Here is a 13202-nt window from a genome sequence, read left to right as displayed (position 1 = left end):
TTCCTTTTGCATCTATTAAGTCGCTCTGTGATCTGGATTGCACTTCCACATGTTTGTTATTTGATTACTGTGTGAATGTTCATTGCTTACTTTGCTTTTATGTTTTTCTGATAATTTCCTGAAAGCTGTAAACCAAAATAAATGACAGGTTTAGTAAAAACTCCATCTTGCTTTTGCGCTGCAAAAGCCCATTCAAGACTTCATAAGCCCCTCAAAATTGATTTTTGGAGCACTGTTATTCAATCTGTCCTTTACAAAACTTTAATGCCTTGAGCAAATCCTTTTTGCCTTATTCCCACCACTAGGCACTTTGACTTCATGGTAAGCAGATAAATGTAAGACAAAAAATGCAGTTCAGATTGTTCTCCCCCCATCCCTAGTAATTCTCTGACTTGTCTATTCTCCCTTTCTCATTATTGAACAAAGCCTCCTGTGTAAACACTACTTTCTGTGCTCCCACGGCACACAGATGTTTTCCCATCAGTTGCTTGCTCTCCCCCACCTGCCATATCTGACTCATTAGTTTAGGTTCAGCCTTGCTTCACTTATTCATTCCCCAAAGAACTATATTTGAAGTTCACTGCACTGTTCTTATTCTCAGCATCCTTTCTCTTCACCTACCTCCCAGGCCCGCAGATAATAATACTGTTTAATGTTCCCTTGTCTCAGTGACTCCAACTCCAATACTTTCTTGCCAGGATTCAGTCTCCAAAAGAAGGTCTATGGCAGGGGTGAAGAGAATCTTTGGGCTAACTGTGGCCCAGCCAGTTTATTAATTCAGCCTTCCTGTCAGCTTACCATGACATTGTCATCTGAGCTGCTGCCAGCCATATCAACCTCAGTGCTCCAACACCACAGCTTTTGCATATGGGACTGGCTGCAGAACAACGACTGCATTTGAGTCAGTTCTTTTTGCTTGTGAGAGGTTGCTGTAGGAGAAAATCCAGTAAAACCGAAAACCCAGTATTCTGACATTGCACCTCTCATAAGGCTGGCCTCGAGTACCACGTGGTTCTGACTACAGGTGTGGTTTGAAGCTGCTGCTGTATTCAGAGCATTTGGGTTCATCCTGCAAGGTGACAGGAAGCTTAAAACTACATATAGCTAGGGGTTCACTTATCCCGGCCTGCTTGGACATAACAGTGTTCAAAGCACTGTTTTTTCACATAAATTTTATTGTCAATTAAGCCCTCTATCTTCATTAAGTTGTATTTTCTTTATTAAAAGTTTTCAGTGAAAGAATACCAGCTAATGCGACTAACTAGAAAGAACAAAGTAAGTAAAATCATGTAAAGACTGAAGTACTAGATGTTAATGCTGGCAGTAAGTAGCATGTAGTTAGCACTTTCTTCCACATTATTTATATTGTAACGGCCTTTACACAATAATTCAGTGGCGATTATGTTGTCATCTGTCTTCTAACAAAATGCTTGTTCCTACCAGCTGTACTTCTTTATCAAACTTTTTCATAAAACTCAACAGAATAGAAAATAAGCTTAAGTACCTTGAAAATGTTCACATTAAGGACTTCTGTGTGTCTTTTTTATTCTTCATTTGACTGAAGAGGCTTATGGTTTGAGCCATTATCGGAAACAATTTGTAGGGTGGACCTTGGTTTGACTGGAATCAACCACTGACTTAATTTTACCCACAAGGGAAGTAAAAGCAGTTGGAAAAGAATGTGAAAAGAGCAGGAGGATTGCTCCAGCCATAGGGTGGCTTATGGGGTTTTGTCTGATATCATTTTAAATTCTTTAAAACAATGACAATGCTTTGTAGCTAGGATTTATGGCAGAGTATACATAGGCAATACTAATACAACATGGCACTTCAGGGAAGCTATGTATCTTGTGCGCTGATGTGACATCAGTCCACCACATAAGTGATCCCATATGAAGAGAGTAAAGCGCTTGTGTTGTCACAGTGCTAGTGGGACATGGAAACTAGTTTAGCCATAGATGGAAAGGACGGCATCCACAAATCAATTTGAAAATACTGAAATAAGTTGACAAAGCTTACAAACAATTCAATCTCTGGAAGAAATGAAGAAGAATGGGTAATTTCTGCTGCGGAATGAATGTCCTTGTGATTTGCAGGAAGCTTTCTCAGACCTACAGTCCCGGCACAGTGTGCAGCGGCTGGAAGTTCCAAACAACTGTATGTAGCATGGACTTTCTCCTTGAATAGTTTTTTTATGTTTCCAAAACACGGCTGCATTTTAAACTTCTCTGGATTAAGACATTTTAACCTTTTTTCACTTTGGGTGATAGTTTTCAGAGGTGAGTCAAAATATTGACAGGAGTAGTGTTTAGTGGCAATAGTCAGAGTTTTGGATGCATGCTTTCCAGCTGCCCTGTTATCTCTGAGCTGTCAGTAGCATTTTATTTGACTTTGAACACTTGAAATATGATTTCAATTTCACTGTAATAGCGAACACCCCACAAAAGTTCTGTTTTATAATAGTGAATATAGTTATTAATGCAGAGATTTGCAATGCATTGCTTTTATATGCCAAATAACCCTGTGTGTGTGTATATATGTATTCAGGACATTAATGCATGAATGCTTTTGTAAATAGTGGCCTGGATTTCAGTCTTCTTTTCACTTGCCTTGCTCTGCTGTGAATGTTGTAGCTATTCCTGACTGAGACTTGTAAATAGCAGGAGAATAATATTGTCTGTGCATCGGACAGATATACAAAGCTTATCACATGTCATAATGGTGTCAAAATTACCAGTGAAGAAGTAATCACCTGCCTCTATCACCCAGTTCAATTTGTGCTGAAGTGTTTGGGAGGCCAACCTGCTTCATTAAATACCAGCTAGTTCAAAAGCTGAAGGTGTCCTCAACCATCAATGCCATCACCAATCTAGCACTTCCTATTCTAGAAATCTGGTCCTTGTCATTGTTTCTCCAACTGTATCCTTGTACATGCAGCAGATAACAGATTTTGTGACCATATAAGAGCATATCCCCCTTCACATTAAACCACCAAGGCAGGCTTGTGACTTAATCAGTTGCAACTTGACATCGCTACTATGACTCCATGGAGAGAACTGATGCTTTAGACAGTTCAGGTTTTTATTTATTTCTGGTAGGATGGCAGATCTGTCTGTTCAGAAAAAGTGGCAGGAGAAGAAAGCAAGCAAACAAACAAACAAACAAATATAAAGCTTCCACTCGGGTTCTGTGGCTGTCATATCCGCTGTCTCTCCTGGCATATGCTAAGCTTTTAAGTAAGTGTTTCTGAAGTACCTTACAATAGTTTAGCTCCATCTGCCAGCCAGTTTTCACTATAAAAGTGGCCAGCCTGATCATCTTCCATCTCATGAGGCGAGGGAAGCTCCTTTAGGCAGAATTTATTGTGAGGAGAAGCAAATTCCTTAAGTCAACAGAACAAACAGCCCGTTGATAGAATTGCCAAGTAATGTATATACTGATTTGTTTCTTTTTGTTATTATTGGGTTGCAGCTAAAACATAAAACCACCTGAACCAAATTTTCCGCGTATGAAAACAAGGAAATCTGGAAACCGGCGCTATTTTTGGCTAATTGCGTTTTGTTGGGTTTCAGGGGAGCTCTACATAGTAGCAACGGTGGGAAAACCACTAAATAGTTCTCTGTTTGAACCATCTGTCTCGACTATGGGACATATGTTCGCTTTGTTTATTCGGGAGCCAAGTGGAAGCCGATACACTCAGCTCGGCCCCGGCCCACGGACGGCCCGCGCCGAGCACCGCGCAGCGCGGCGGGGATACGCACCCGCTGTCCCGCCTCCCCCCGGGCGGCGCTTCCTCCGCTCCGCAGGCGCGGGGCCTCCCCCCGGAGAGGGCGGCAGGGGGAAGGCAGGCGGTGCGGTCCGGTGGGGTCCTCCCCTCCGCTCCGCTCCGCTCCTCCGGGTGGCAGCCGGCCGCCCCGGGCTTCCCTCTTGGGCGGACGAGAAGCGGAGTCACCCCCGCCGGGCGCAGGCAGCAGCACCGGCCCCGCCACCCCTCCAGCAGCTCGGTGATTTGGCGGTGGCTTCCGCTCGGAAGCGCCCCTGGAGCGCCGTGCCCGGGGGCTCCCACAGGCGCGGCCGCTCCGCCCAGGTCGGCGGAACCAGAGCAGCCGGCCCCTCCGGCGCTGCGCCGGCTCCCGTCCCAATTCTCGCTGCCAAACTTTCCCACCACTGCCGGCAGCGCGGCACCTTCCCCCGGCGGCGGAGGCGAGCGCACCGCGCAAGCTGCGCGCCACCCCCTGCGCGCACCGCCTCCCGGCGCGGGCGAATAAATAAAGTTGCGGTGTGAGGAGGGTGGAAGAAGCGAATCGCCCGCGGGCGGCTCGGGCACCCCAAGGAGCAGCAGCCGGGGCTGCCAGCGGCGCGACCAGGGGCGGACGGACGCCGCTGATCTCGTCCCGTCCCCCCCCGTCACCCCCCCTCCCGCTCCCGCCTCGTGTGCTCTCGGTCCCTCCCTGGGAACAGGCGCTGCCCACCCAAGGAGGCGACCGGCGCTGCTGCCCCGCTCCCGCTTGCTCACTCGCACACACGTACACCCGTGCGTGCGCGTCTCCCGCTCGCTCAGTGAAGTCGGGGCTTGTGTCTCCAGGTTGCTGAGACCTGAAATCTAAGGGAAAACGCTCAGCGTTTGCGTCGCTGCTCCTGCCGCTGGTGCTGGGAGCGGTGAAGAGGAGAGAGGGGTGGGTTTTTTTCCGTTGTTTTGTTGGGTTTGGGTTTTGGTTGTGTTTTTTTTTCCTACTTTCCCTTTAATTCAATGGATCTGAACTTGGAACCTTTGGACCTCGGCGGTTTTGGAATATCTTCATGCTGATCTTCCTTGTTGTGACACATCAGCTTGTTTGGGGAAACCATCCGAAGACAGCAAGATGTTCCTCGTTATCTTGTACTTCGCTTTGCCCTTAGTGGGTAAGTTGCTGGCGTCTGATTTCTGCCTGTACATCGCTTCATAAAGCAAAGCGTGGGGTTTATGGGATCGGATGCCTGACGGTTGTCAGTCCATTGTTCAGGCAGAACAGTGAAGTTTCCAGTAGTTTTTACGGCTCTGCCGCGCATCAGTTAGCCCAGTCTACGCTTAAAGCTCTGGGAGACTACAGACTGAGATACTCGCCTGCGTAAGCCTCTTTTTACATCGGGTACTCGCAAGTTACAGGGAAACTTTTCATTTTAATAAAGCTGCTTGTGGATGGGGGGGTGTGGGGCGTGTGTGACAAGAGCCAACTGAAACATCTTCACCTGACCCTGGCAGCCTGCCCGGCTGCGAGTGGTTTGCAGCCCAAACTGGTTTCCTTTCCACAGGAGATGTGTGCGTTTCTGTCTCTCTGTGTGTGTCTGGGAGAGCGTGACAGGGGGCACGATGGAGAGGAGAGAGTTAATGCAGTTTGCTTTGTTCTGCAAAAGCATCATACGTGGAGAGAAATGGAGGGGGGAGTCATAAATTCTACCTTTATACATGTAGAATAAGCAGAAATGTGTACAGCCTTTGGAAAGTGACTGATGGCAAAAAGAAGGCAGTATCAGTCTGTGAGGAGGATACTTGCCTCTCTGAGCGGGTTGTTTGTGGATGTAATTGAAATTACAGCAGCGCTGTTGTGGAAAGTGAGGCTGAATATTTAACCCCCCCGGTTAAACACTGAACCGGAAAGGTTATTTGTGCCACCAAAGCGGGTCTAAGGAGTAATGAGTGCTTGTTTTGTCAGGCACATTAACCCCTGTGGATCCTCTTTTCTTTTCGTGTTTTCTTATAAATCACCCATCAGGGTTGAAACATCCTGGTTCCTTGGGCTCCCACAAAAGTGGATCTAAGACCTCGAAAGCCCCATGTGCTTTTGGTGTAGGGTGAACCCTGGAGGTTTGCAAGGTGCTGCCTATGGGTCTGGCTGCCTGTGCTGCGTGAGGAGGTGCCTTGTACTTCCCAGACACCTGCTTTGGAGCCCTGCTTAAATCAGCCTCAGCCCTCAATGAGAGTTTGTCGGTTTGTGTCCCCTCTCTCTAGATGTACTTCTGTCCGCAGAAGTGAGCGCGCTGCCTGGAGGGGACCGCCTGGATTGCGTGAAAGCCAGCGACCAGTGTCTCAAGGAGCAGAGCTGTAGTACTAAATACAGGACACTGAGGCAGTGTGTAGCCGGCAAAGAGAGCAACTTCAGCCGGGCGACAGGCCTGGAGGCAAAGGATGAATGCAAAAGCGCTATGGAAGCTCTTAAGCAGAAATCTCTCTACAACTGCCGCTGCAAGAGGGGCATGAAGAAGGAGAAAAACTGCCTGCGCATTTACTGGAGCATGTACCAGAGCTTACAGGGTACGTTGCAAAACACAGAAACCTTACACTTCCCTAATGCAGTGTGTGATTTTGCAGCCGCTCACATCCACTGCTAGTTACAGCCACTGAGGCTAAACCCGGGGTCTGACCCCGTAATTCGCATTGTGCTCTTCAGCTGCAAACTGAGGACCTTTCATCCGACTCGAGAACAGCTGCTGCTCCGTCTCCTGTTGTTGGGAAATCCCCAGTGAGGGTTTCCTCCAGGGGACCCAGCTGACCTTTCTAAACCAGAGTCAAAAGATAAGGGCACTGGCAAGTGCAAGAGCTACAAAAACAGTCATTTGGAGACATTTTCCTAATAATATTTAAACTGCTTAATTAGGACTCACCTAACAAGACCACTGGAACTAGTTTCTTAGCTCTTCACTCAAAGTTAAATGTAATATGAAGAGGAGCATTGATTTAAGGGAAAGTTTATTTCCTTTCCTGCTTTTACTAACAATATTCCCTGGGCATGTTGAGGCAGAAAAAAAGAAGTTTGTGAGTGTGTAGAAGTGCCACTTGGAAGGGTTATGACAGTGATTGACTGGGGACTTCTGTTCCTGATGTCACTGGCGGATTTCTCACAGTCTGCTGAGAGCACTCAGGTCCTTACATCAGATACACAATGTTTAGCCCTGTTTTGCTGTAGCCCTGCAGTTGAAGATGAAATCTTTCATTTCAGTGTGGTGCCCATTTAATTCTTTTCTGTAGCTGCTTCTGCAGAAGGGGAAGTCATCCCTTTCTGTTCATTTATGCAGGCATCAACTGGAACATTTTAATGAGTCAATACATATATTTTTTCTTTAACTTGCATAATTATCCTACTACTCTTGGATGTTTCTTTGTCATAAAATTTCCCTTCCAACAGCATCTTGTTAGGGGTGTTTTATTCGAAAGATGCTCATTTTTAGCTGTTAGATGGGCTGCTCCTCTAAAAAAAAAAAAGCTTTGCTGTTAGAGTGGATGAAGAGGAACATCCTTGCTACAGCTCCTCTCCTGCTGGCATGAGATGGGACAGTCCCTGTGATGTCACAGGCTGTCTCTGCAAATTATGACCTTATCCATGGAGGAAGGAGAGAAAATAGTGACAGGGATAAACAACTTCTTTCAGGTGTTTTTATAGATAATGCTTTCAGGAGAAATAGCCACATAAACAGATGAAGGGGAAGTACCTTTTGCTGGTACAGAGTAACTTCAGAGTACAAATAAACAACAAAATCTTACCCTGAATTCTCATCTAAGAAAACAAATCCAAATGTTTTTTCTGTCTTTAGGAAATGACTTGCTTGAAGATTCCCCTTATGAGCCAGTTAACAGCAGGCTATCGGACATATTCAGGCTAGCACCAATTGTATCAGGTAAGCAGACTTAAAGTTCGCTGAGTGAAAGGTGATTACAATCTGCTGCTTTGTAGTTGAGCTATGGTGCATGCAAGCAAAACTCTCTTGAATAAGAAGAAGGGTTAATGGTTGTGGGTTTAGGAAGGTCATGATGTAGCTGTGCAGAAGAAAATACTGATTGCTTTTTAACTAAAACTGGAAGAGTGCTTGGCAGGATGGCAGTTTGTATTCTTTTTGAGTCATTCCTGACAATAAATGCTAAATTTTCCTGTAGGTGGCAATCTGATTCCCTGCGTTCCTAATTTACAAATCAGTTCCTTTTGGGGAATGTGGTCAGAGCAAGTTACCTCCCATTGACATTAAAGAAGATCAGAAGATAAAGCTTTCAAATGTTTGCATAAGGGAATGCTTTATAGTTTCGTACATTTTTTGTTTAAAAAAGCATGAATTCTAAAATTTCTTTTCTGGAGCTGCCTGTTTAAAGAGCCTCTTCACAGCTTCCTTCCTTGCCTAGTTTGTCTCTGAACAGCTTTTGCTCCTGTGTGGCTGTCTTTCAGAACTTGTTTATAGACGTTTGAATAAGTTACTCAGTAATTAAAACTCTGCTGTTTGGTTTTTACTAGCCTAAATTGCAAAGATTTTGGATCATACTTATTAAAACAGTGATTTGGGGGCATTCAGAGGGGTTATTAGTTCAGTTGAAATTAATTTTCTGTCTTGGAGTGTCAGAAAGTCTTACAAGCATGCAGTCTGTACTCAGGACCGTTGTTTAGCTCCATAAAAAACTGAATGTGCGCAGTGTAATGTGCAAGTCTTGACAGTTGAAGCTGTAGTTAACTGACATGCTATGGATAAGTATTAGTAGATAGCTCTTTAGAAGAAAGAAGAAAAGAGCAGAAAGAGTGGCTTGACCCATTTTCGGAAGTACTTACTCTTTTCAGGACCCTTAGTCTCATTAAAAGCCAGGGGAACTTAGGTTCTTAAGTATCTAATGGTACAGATTTTCAAAGGCATATAGACACATAAAATGCAGATAACTGCCCACTGGGATTTTCAGAAAGGACTAAGTGATTTAAATAGGTGTTAGACGCCCAGGCAGGTCTAAAAAAATCTACGTACTTAATGCATCTTTAGCTGTCTTAATGCCTTTGAAAATCAGCCTTTTAGTCACTTTTCAAACTGTGAAGAGAGGTCCAAATCACACACATCACTTTAAAGCATTACTTGGTTTGGTGAGCAGGTGTGATGGAGAAAGAGTAGGGAACAAAGATTAATTTCTGAAGAACCTTTACTTACTTTTATGCTTCAACCCCCCAACTTAATAGAAAACCAAGACAAAATCAATGCAGAGGAGTTCCAGGCAGTTTTGTTAAAGTTATGGTTGGTGTGCCAAGGGCCTAATTCTAACTTACCCCAGCAGTTTTGTGATCTCCACAGAAATACTCTATGTATATTCTTTCTGTTACTCTTTTTAGATGCCACGTGTTCGTGGAAAGTAGTTATCTTTAAAATGTACGCATTTCTTCCCTACCTGTTCTGTGCAACAATGATGTCCATCCTACCTACAGTCGCTCAAGATGCTGGTGAACTGGTTAGGACTCATTCTGTGTTAATAGTGCACCCCAAGCTGCTGTTCACTTTGTCACGAGTTTCAAGTTTACAAGAATTGGCGGGCTAGATGCACAGGGAGCGATAGCCAAAAGTTGTAATACACTGGAAAACCACCAGTATTTGGAAGTTCTGTAATCTGAAAGAAGAGGATTAGCAAAAGCATTTTGCTTATCGTCATGGTTACTACTGCAGGTTACATTCTCTGAAGCTGCCTGATTTTACAGCTCTTTTTGCAGGGCTCTGCAAATACCCCAAAGAGCAAAACTTGGTAATAATTTTGTGTCATGGTTAAACCAGACCAAACCCCTGTAAAAGTGGTGTTGGCAGGGATTTCATAACTGGTGTTCTGCTAACATGGTCATTGTGTTTATAGATGTTGCTGCAGTATTCACTATCATTAGTTACTTGGGTGTAATTAAAAGCAGTGATTAACCCCTTCGCAAAGGCCATTCTCTGGTACTATATGGCTCGCTATATGTCAAGTGTAATGCTTTTGCCATCTTTATTTTTGAGGCAGTATAGAAAATCACAATAGTTGTCCTTTGTGGTACGTAACAGGAAAAACATTGGCTAAGATGACTGGTTTGTGTGTTGAAGTCTCTTGTAGTGTACATAGGTTTAAGAAATGGAGGATTTCTTAGTTTCTGCCTAGTTCTCGTTATGATAATAGAACAAGTAATGCAGTTGTGTTACTAAAGCTTTGGTTTATGTTTTAAGCGGTCTGTATTATACTGGGACTAGTGGTGTAGTTGGTCTAGAACCAGGCCATGCTAAGTGCTCTATATAAAATTTAAACCAATGTCCAACAACACAGAAGACAAAAATCTAAACCCCCAAAATTGTTTATCGTAGTACTGGCTGTTAAGCCCAAGGTATAATATATTTAGGTACTAACAAAAAAATAATTGATGGTTGAAAGAGCAATGTGAGTTCAGTGTTTTGATTTACTTGTGCCAAAGTATCCGGAGTGTTCAAGGGTTTGGTCTTCACTTCTGTCTACACTTTAAGTTCATAATTAAGCTCCTTCTGTAAAGTCAGTCCTCTGACCCCTCACATGGTCAAATGTGGGACTGTGAGTCTTCCCAGTTGAAGGACAAGCCTGTCTTTTGCTTTGCTTTGGGCAGGTCTAGGTTTGGATTTTCTTTAGAGCTACTCTGATGTGGTGCTTCTGCCTCGAGGGTGTGAATTTCTTGCTGGTAGGCAGCTCTTCACATTACTGAGGACTTGTTGTGTGTGTTTTGGAGAGTAACAGGTTTGGGTCAGTTATTGTGATGTAAAGATTTTGCTTAAACAGACATTTTTGCTTCAACCTTAATAACTTACGAGAGGTGAAAACATTTTAAGGCCATCAACTTCTGCCACAACTAGAGTGCCTGCAGAATCTGTTGATGGGATTTCACAGGTGAGTTTCACATCAAATTAAGGATAGATGCTTGAATTAAACACTTGTTAAAGCTTTTTTTACTACCTGGGGAATAGTTTGCCTCTTGAATTTGTATTGTATTTGACATTGAGCCTCACAACTGGAAGAGATCTTATTATTTTGCTATCAGCTGATACAGTGTAGTGGTCACCTCTGAGGCATATTGTAATAAAATATCCTGCATAAAAACTGTAGCTTCATGCACCTGCAGAAATAAATACAAAATAAGTGTTTCTGGAAAGTCTCATTCATTTTAACAGAAAATGGAGAGCCACTAAAGCTGAATAAAATGCCTTAAGCCATATCTGTGAAGTGGTGTAAATAGAATACTTAATGTTAAAACGAATTGACTATTTAAATCAAAGTATTTAGGATGACATAACGCTCTCCTCACATGGATTCACTTTTAAGTTAACCTAGTATAAGTTGCCTAATAATTACAGACTTATTATCCCATTGTTCAGCTTTGTGTATAATTTTTTCTTTTACATCTATTACAATATCTTTATGGTGTATGTTCAGAAGTAATCTTAAAGAACAGGCCGCATAGATCAGGGTATTTCTTAGAAACAGGTTTTGCTGGTAATCTATGAGAATTGGTTGGTTACCTGATGCTAGCTATGTCTTGCTTCCAGTTGTTAAAATGCAATACAGATAGCAATTAATCATTTTGCCAATATTTCTTTTTAGAATAGTAAGCTGTTTTGCAAAGAGCATCATTAACAGATAGGAGAAAGAAACTGGCTCATATGGTTATATGTGAAAAGGAGTGTTTCTCAATTCTGTCATTCTCATGAGAGGATATTTACTCTTTAGAAACTCTGGGAATGTTCTGTTGCAGAAGGTATCTGGAAGCTTATATTTAGAAAAGGGTGTATTTTATGGTAATTTTTTTAATTTAAAACAAGTTCAGGAGACAGCACAGCACGTAGGGCTGCTCATTGGAGTGTATCATTCGACATTAGAACATGGGTAGCACAGCACATGATGTTAGCATGCGATTTGCATACTGAATAAGGTAAAAGTGCAAATACAAGCAGTTTTGGGCAGTAAGATGTTTTTCCCTGGTATTTAAAAAGTTGAGTCTTATAAAAGGTTAGCTAGTGCTGTAATTCTCACAAGTGTGTGTGTTCTGTAGGCATTTAAATTAGGCATCTTTCTGTAGGGTTTAGGTTACATATAAGGAAGAAGTTCTTTCCTGTGAGGGTGAGGCACTGGAATGGGTTGCCCAAGGAAGCTGTGAATGCTCCATCCCTGGCGGTGTTCAAGGCCAGGTTGGACAGAGCCTTGGGTGACATGGTTGTGTGAGGTGTCCCTGCCCATGGCAGAGGGGTCGGAACTACATGATCTTAAGGTCCTTTCCAACCCTAACTATTCTATGGTTCTGTGATTTATGAAGATGGGTCTGGGTCTTCCTCTAGTATCTTTATGTTGTTCAGAAGGAGAGCGGATTAATTAGTAGTTTTCCAAAGTCTTTTAGGCATCCTGTATAATTGGTGTTCGAGGATCAGAAAGTTGATGCTGGAAAAGAATGAAGTCCAGCATGCAGAATACTTGCTTCAAGATTTGGCAGACTTTTGTAAGGGAATACTTCCCTTTCCCAAGCCTAAAACCTGCTCTGTGTATTGCTGACAGCTATCTGCACCCTCCCTGTTATTATATCCTTCCAAGGGATGGGTTAGAGACATCACAGAGAATGCTTTCCTGTGTTTCCTTTGGAAAAGTTGCTATCAGTAAAGGTGGAAGATTGGGATTTTCCAATATGAATTCTCAAGATGCAGAGAAACAGTTTCTGTGTGCTGTGTGTTTAAGGTCCCGTAGACTTCGCAGATTCATAGAATGTTTTGGGTTGGAAGGGAACTTAAAGATAATCTAGCTCCTCATACCTTGTCATTCTGCTGCCTCTGTAAAAAGGGGCTGTAGAGCTAGAAGACACAGTGTCATAGTGAGCTAACTTTGCCCAAACTTTCATAACCCCAAAATTCTTTTAATCAGGAATTGAATGTTTCTCCATTAATTTTTGCAATTCTTGAGCTAATGTAAGAGCTGTGTCCTGGTTAGCAGGTCCCTGACACTTTTAATTATCATTTGCTTCTTTTTTCCCTACCTGGTAAATTACTTTTCTTTTGTACAATCCAAATACAGCTTTATTAAAATTGTTTATTGAGAAGATCAGTTAGAGGCTCTGTCATAGCCAACAGATTTGCTGCTTTTTCCTTCTGGAGTTTATGGCATGTAAATTAATGGCTTCTCCCATGAATTAATACTGTATGACGTCCCCAATTCCTAGTGCCTGAGGCCTCTAATCCTGCTTCTATTCTTAAGTATGGGTATGCTTCAAATGCTACATATTTTACTAATTTAACACGATGTCTTTTTCCTGACATTTCTGTTAGAATATTTGAGATGCCTCGTTTCTGCAAAGGCACTTTAATTTGCAAAATACTAAATGTGTTGATTCCTCTCGACTATTTACAGTGCTCTTGTTAGTTCTTATCTCCCATATCATTGCAGTTCATTAAAAAAATAGATA

At 43.0% G+C, this 13202-nt stretch overlaps 1 protein-coding gene across 3 annotated transcripts in view; it reads left to right on the top strand.

Annotated features, from left to right (window-relative positions):
* The first annotated feature begins 4363 nt into the window (after positions 1 to 4363).
* GFRA1 (GDNF family receptor alpha 1) overlaps positions 4364 to 13202 on the top strand; it is a 144675-nt gene continuing 135836 nt past the window's right edge. The window contains exons 1-3 of one of the 3 annotated variants that reach the window (XM_061372773.1): positions 4364 to 4902; positions 5990 to 6292; positions 7570 to 7653. In XM_061372773.1, coding sequence (XP_061228757.1) covers positions 4863 to 4902; positions 5990 to 6292; positions 7570 to 7653 — 427 coding nt within the window. In that variant the 5' untranslated portion in view covers positions 4364 to 4862. The remainder of the gene's footprint in view (positions 4903 to 5989; positions 6293 to 7569; positions 7654 to 13202) is intronic. The other 2 variants (XM_061372771.1, XM_061372772.1) reach the window with 2 other exon arrangements.

Source organism: Neopsephotus bourkii, unplaced genomic scaffold, assembly GCF_033783945.1.
Source record: "Neopsephotus bourkii isolate Nb327-2 ecotype Australia unplaced genomic scaffold, CSIRO-AGI_Nbou_v1 NB_1615, whole genome shotgun sequence".
NCBI classification, from domain to species: Eukaryota; Metazoa; Chordata; class Aves; order Psittaciformes; family Psittacidae; genus Neopsephotus; species Neopsephotus bourkii.
Note: the sequence above shows the minus strand (reverse complement) of the source record. Positions and strands in the feature narration are given on the sequence as shown.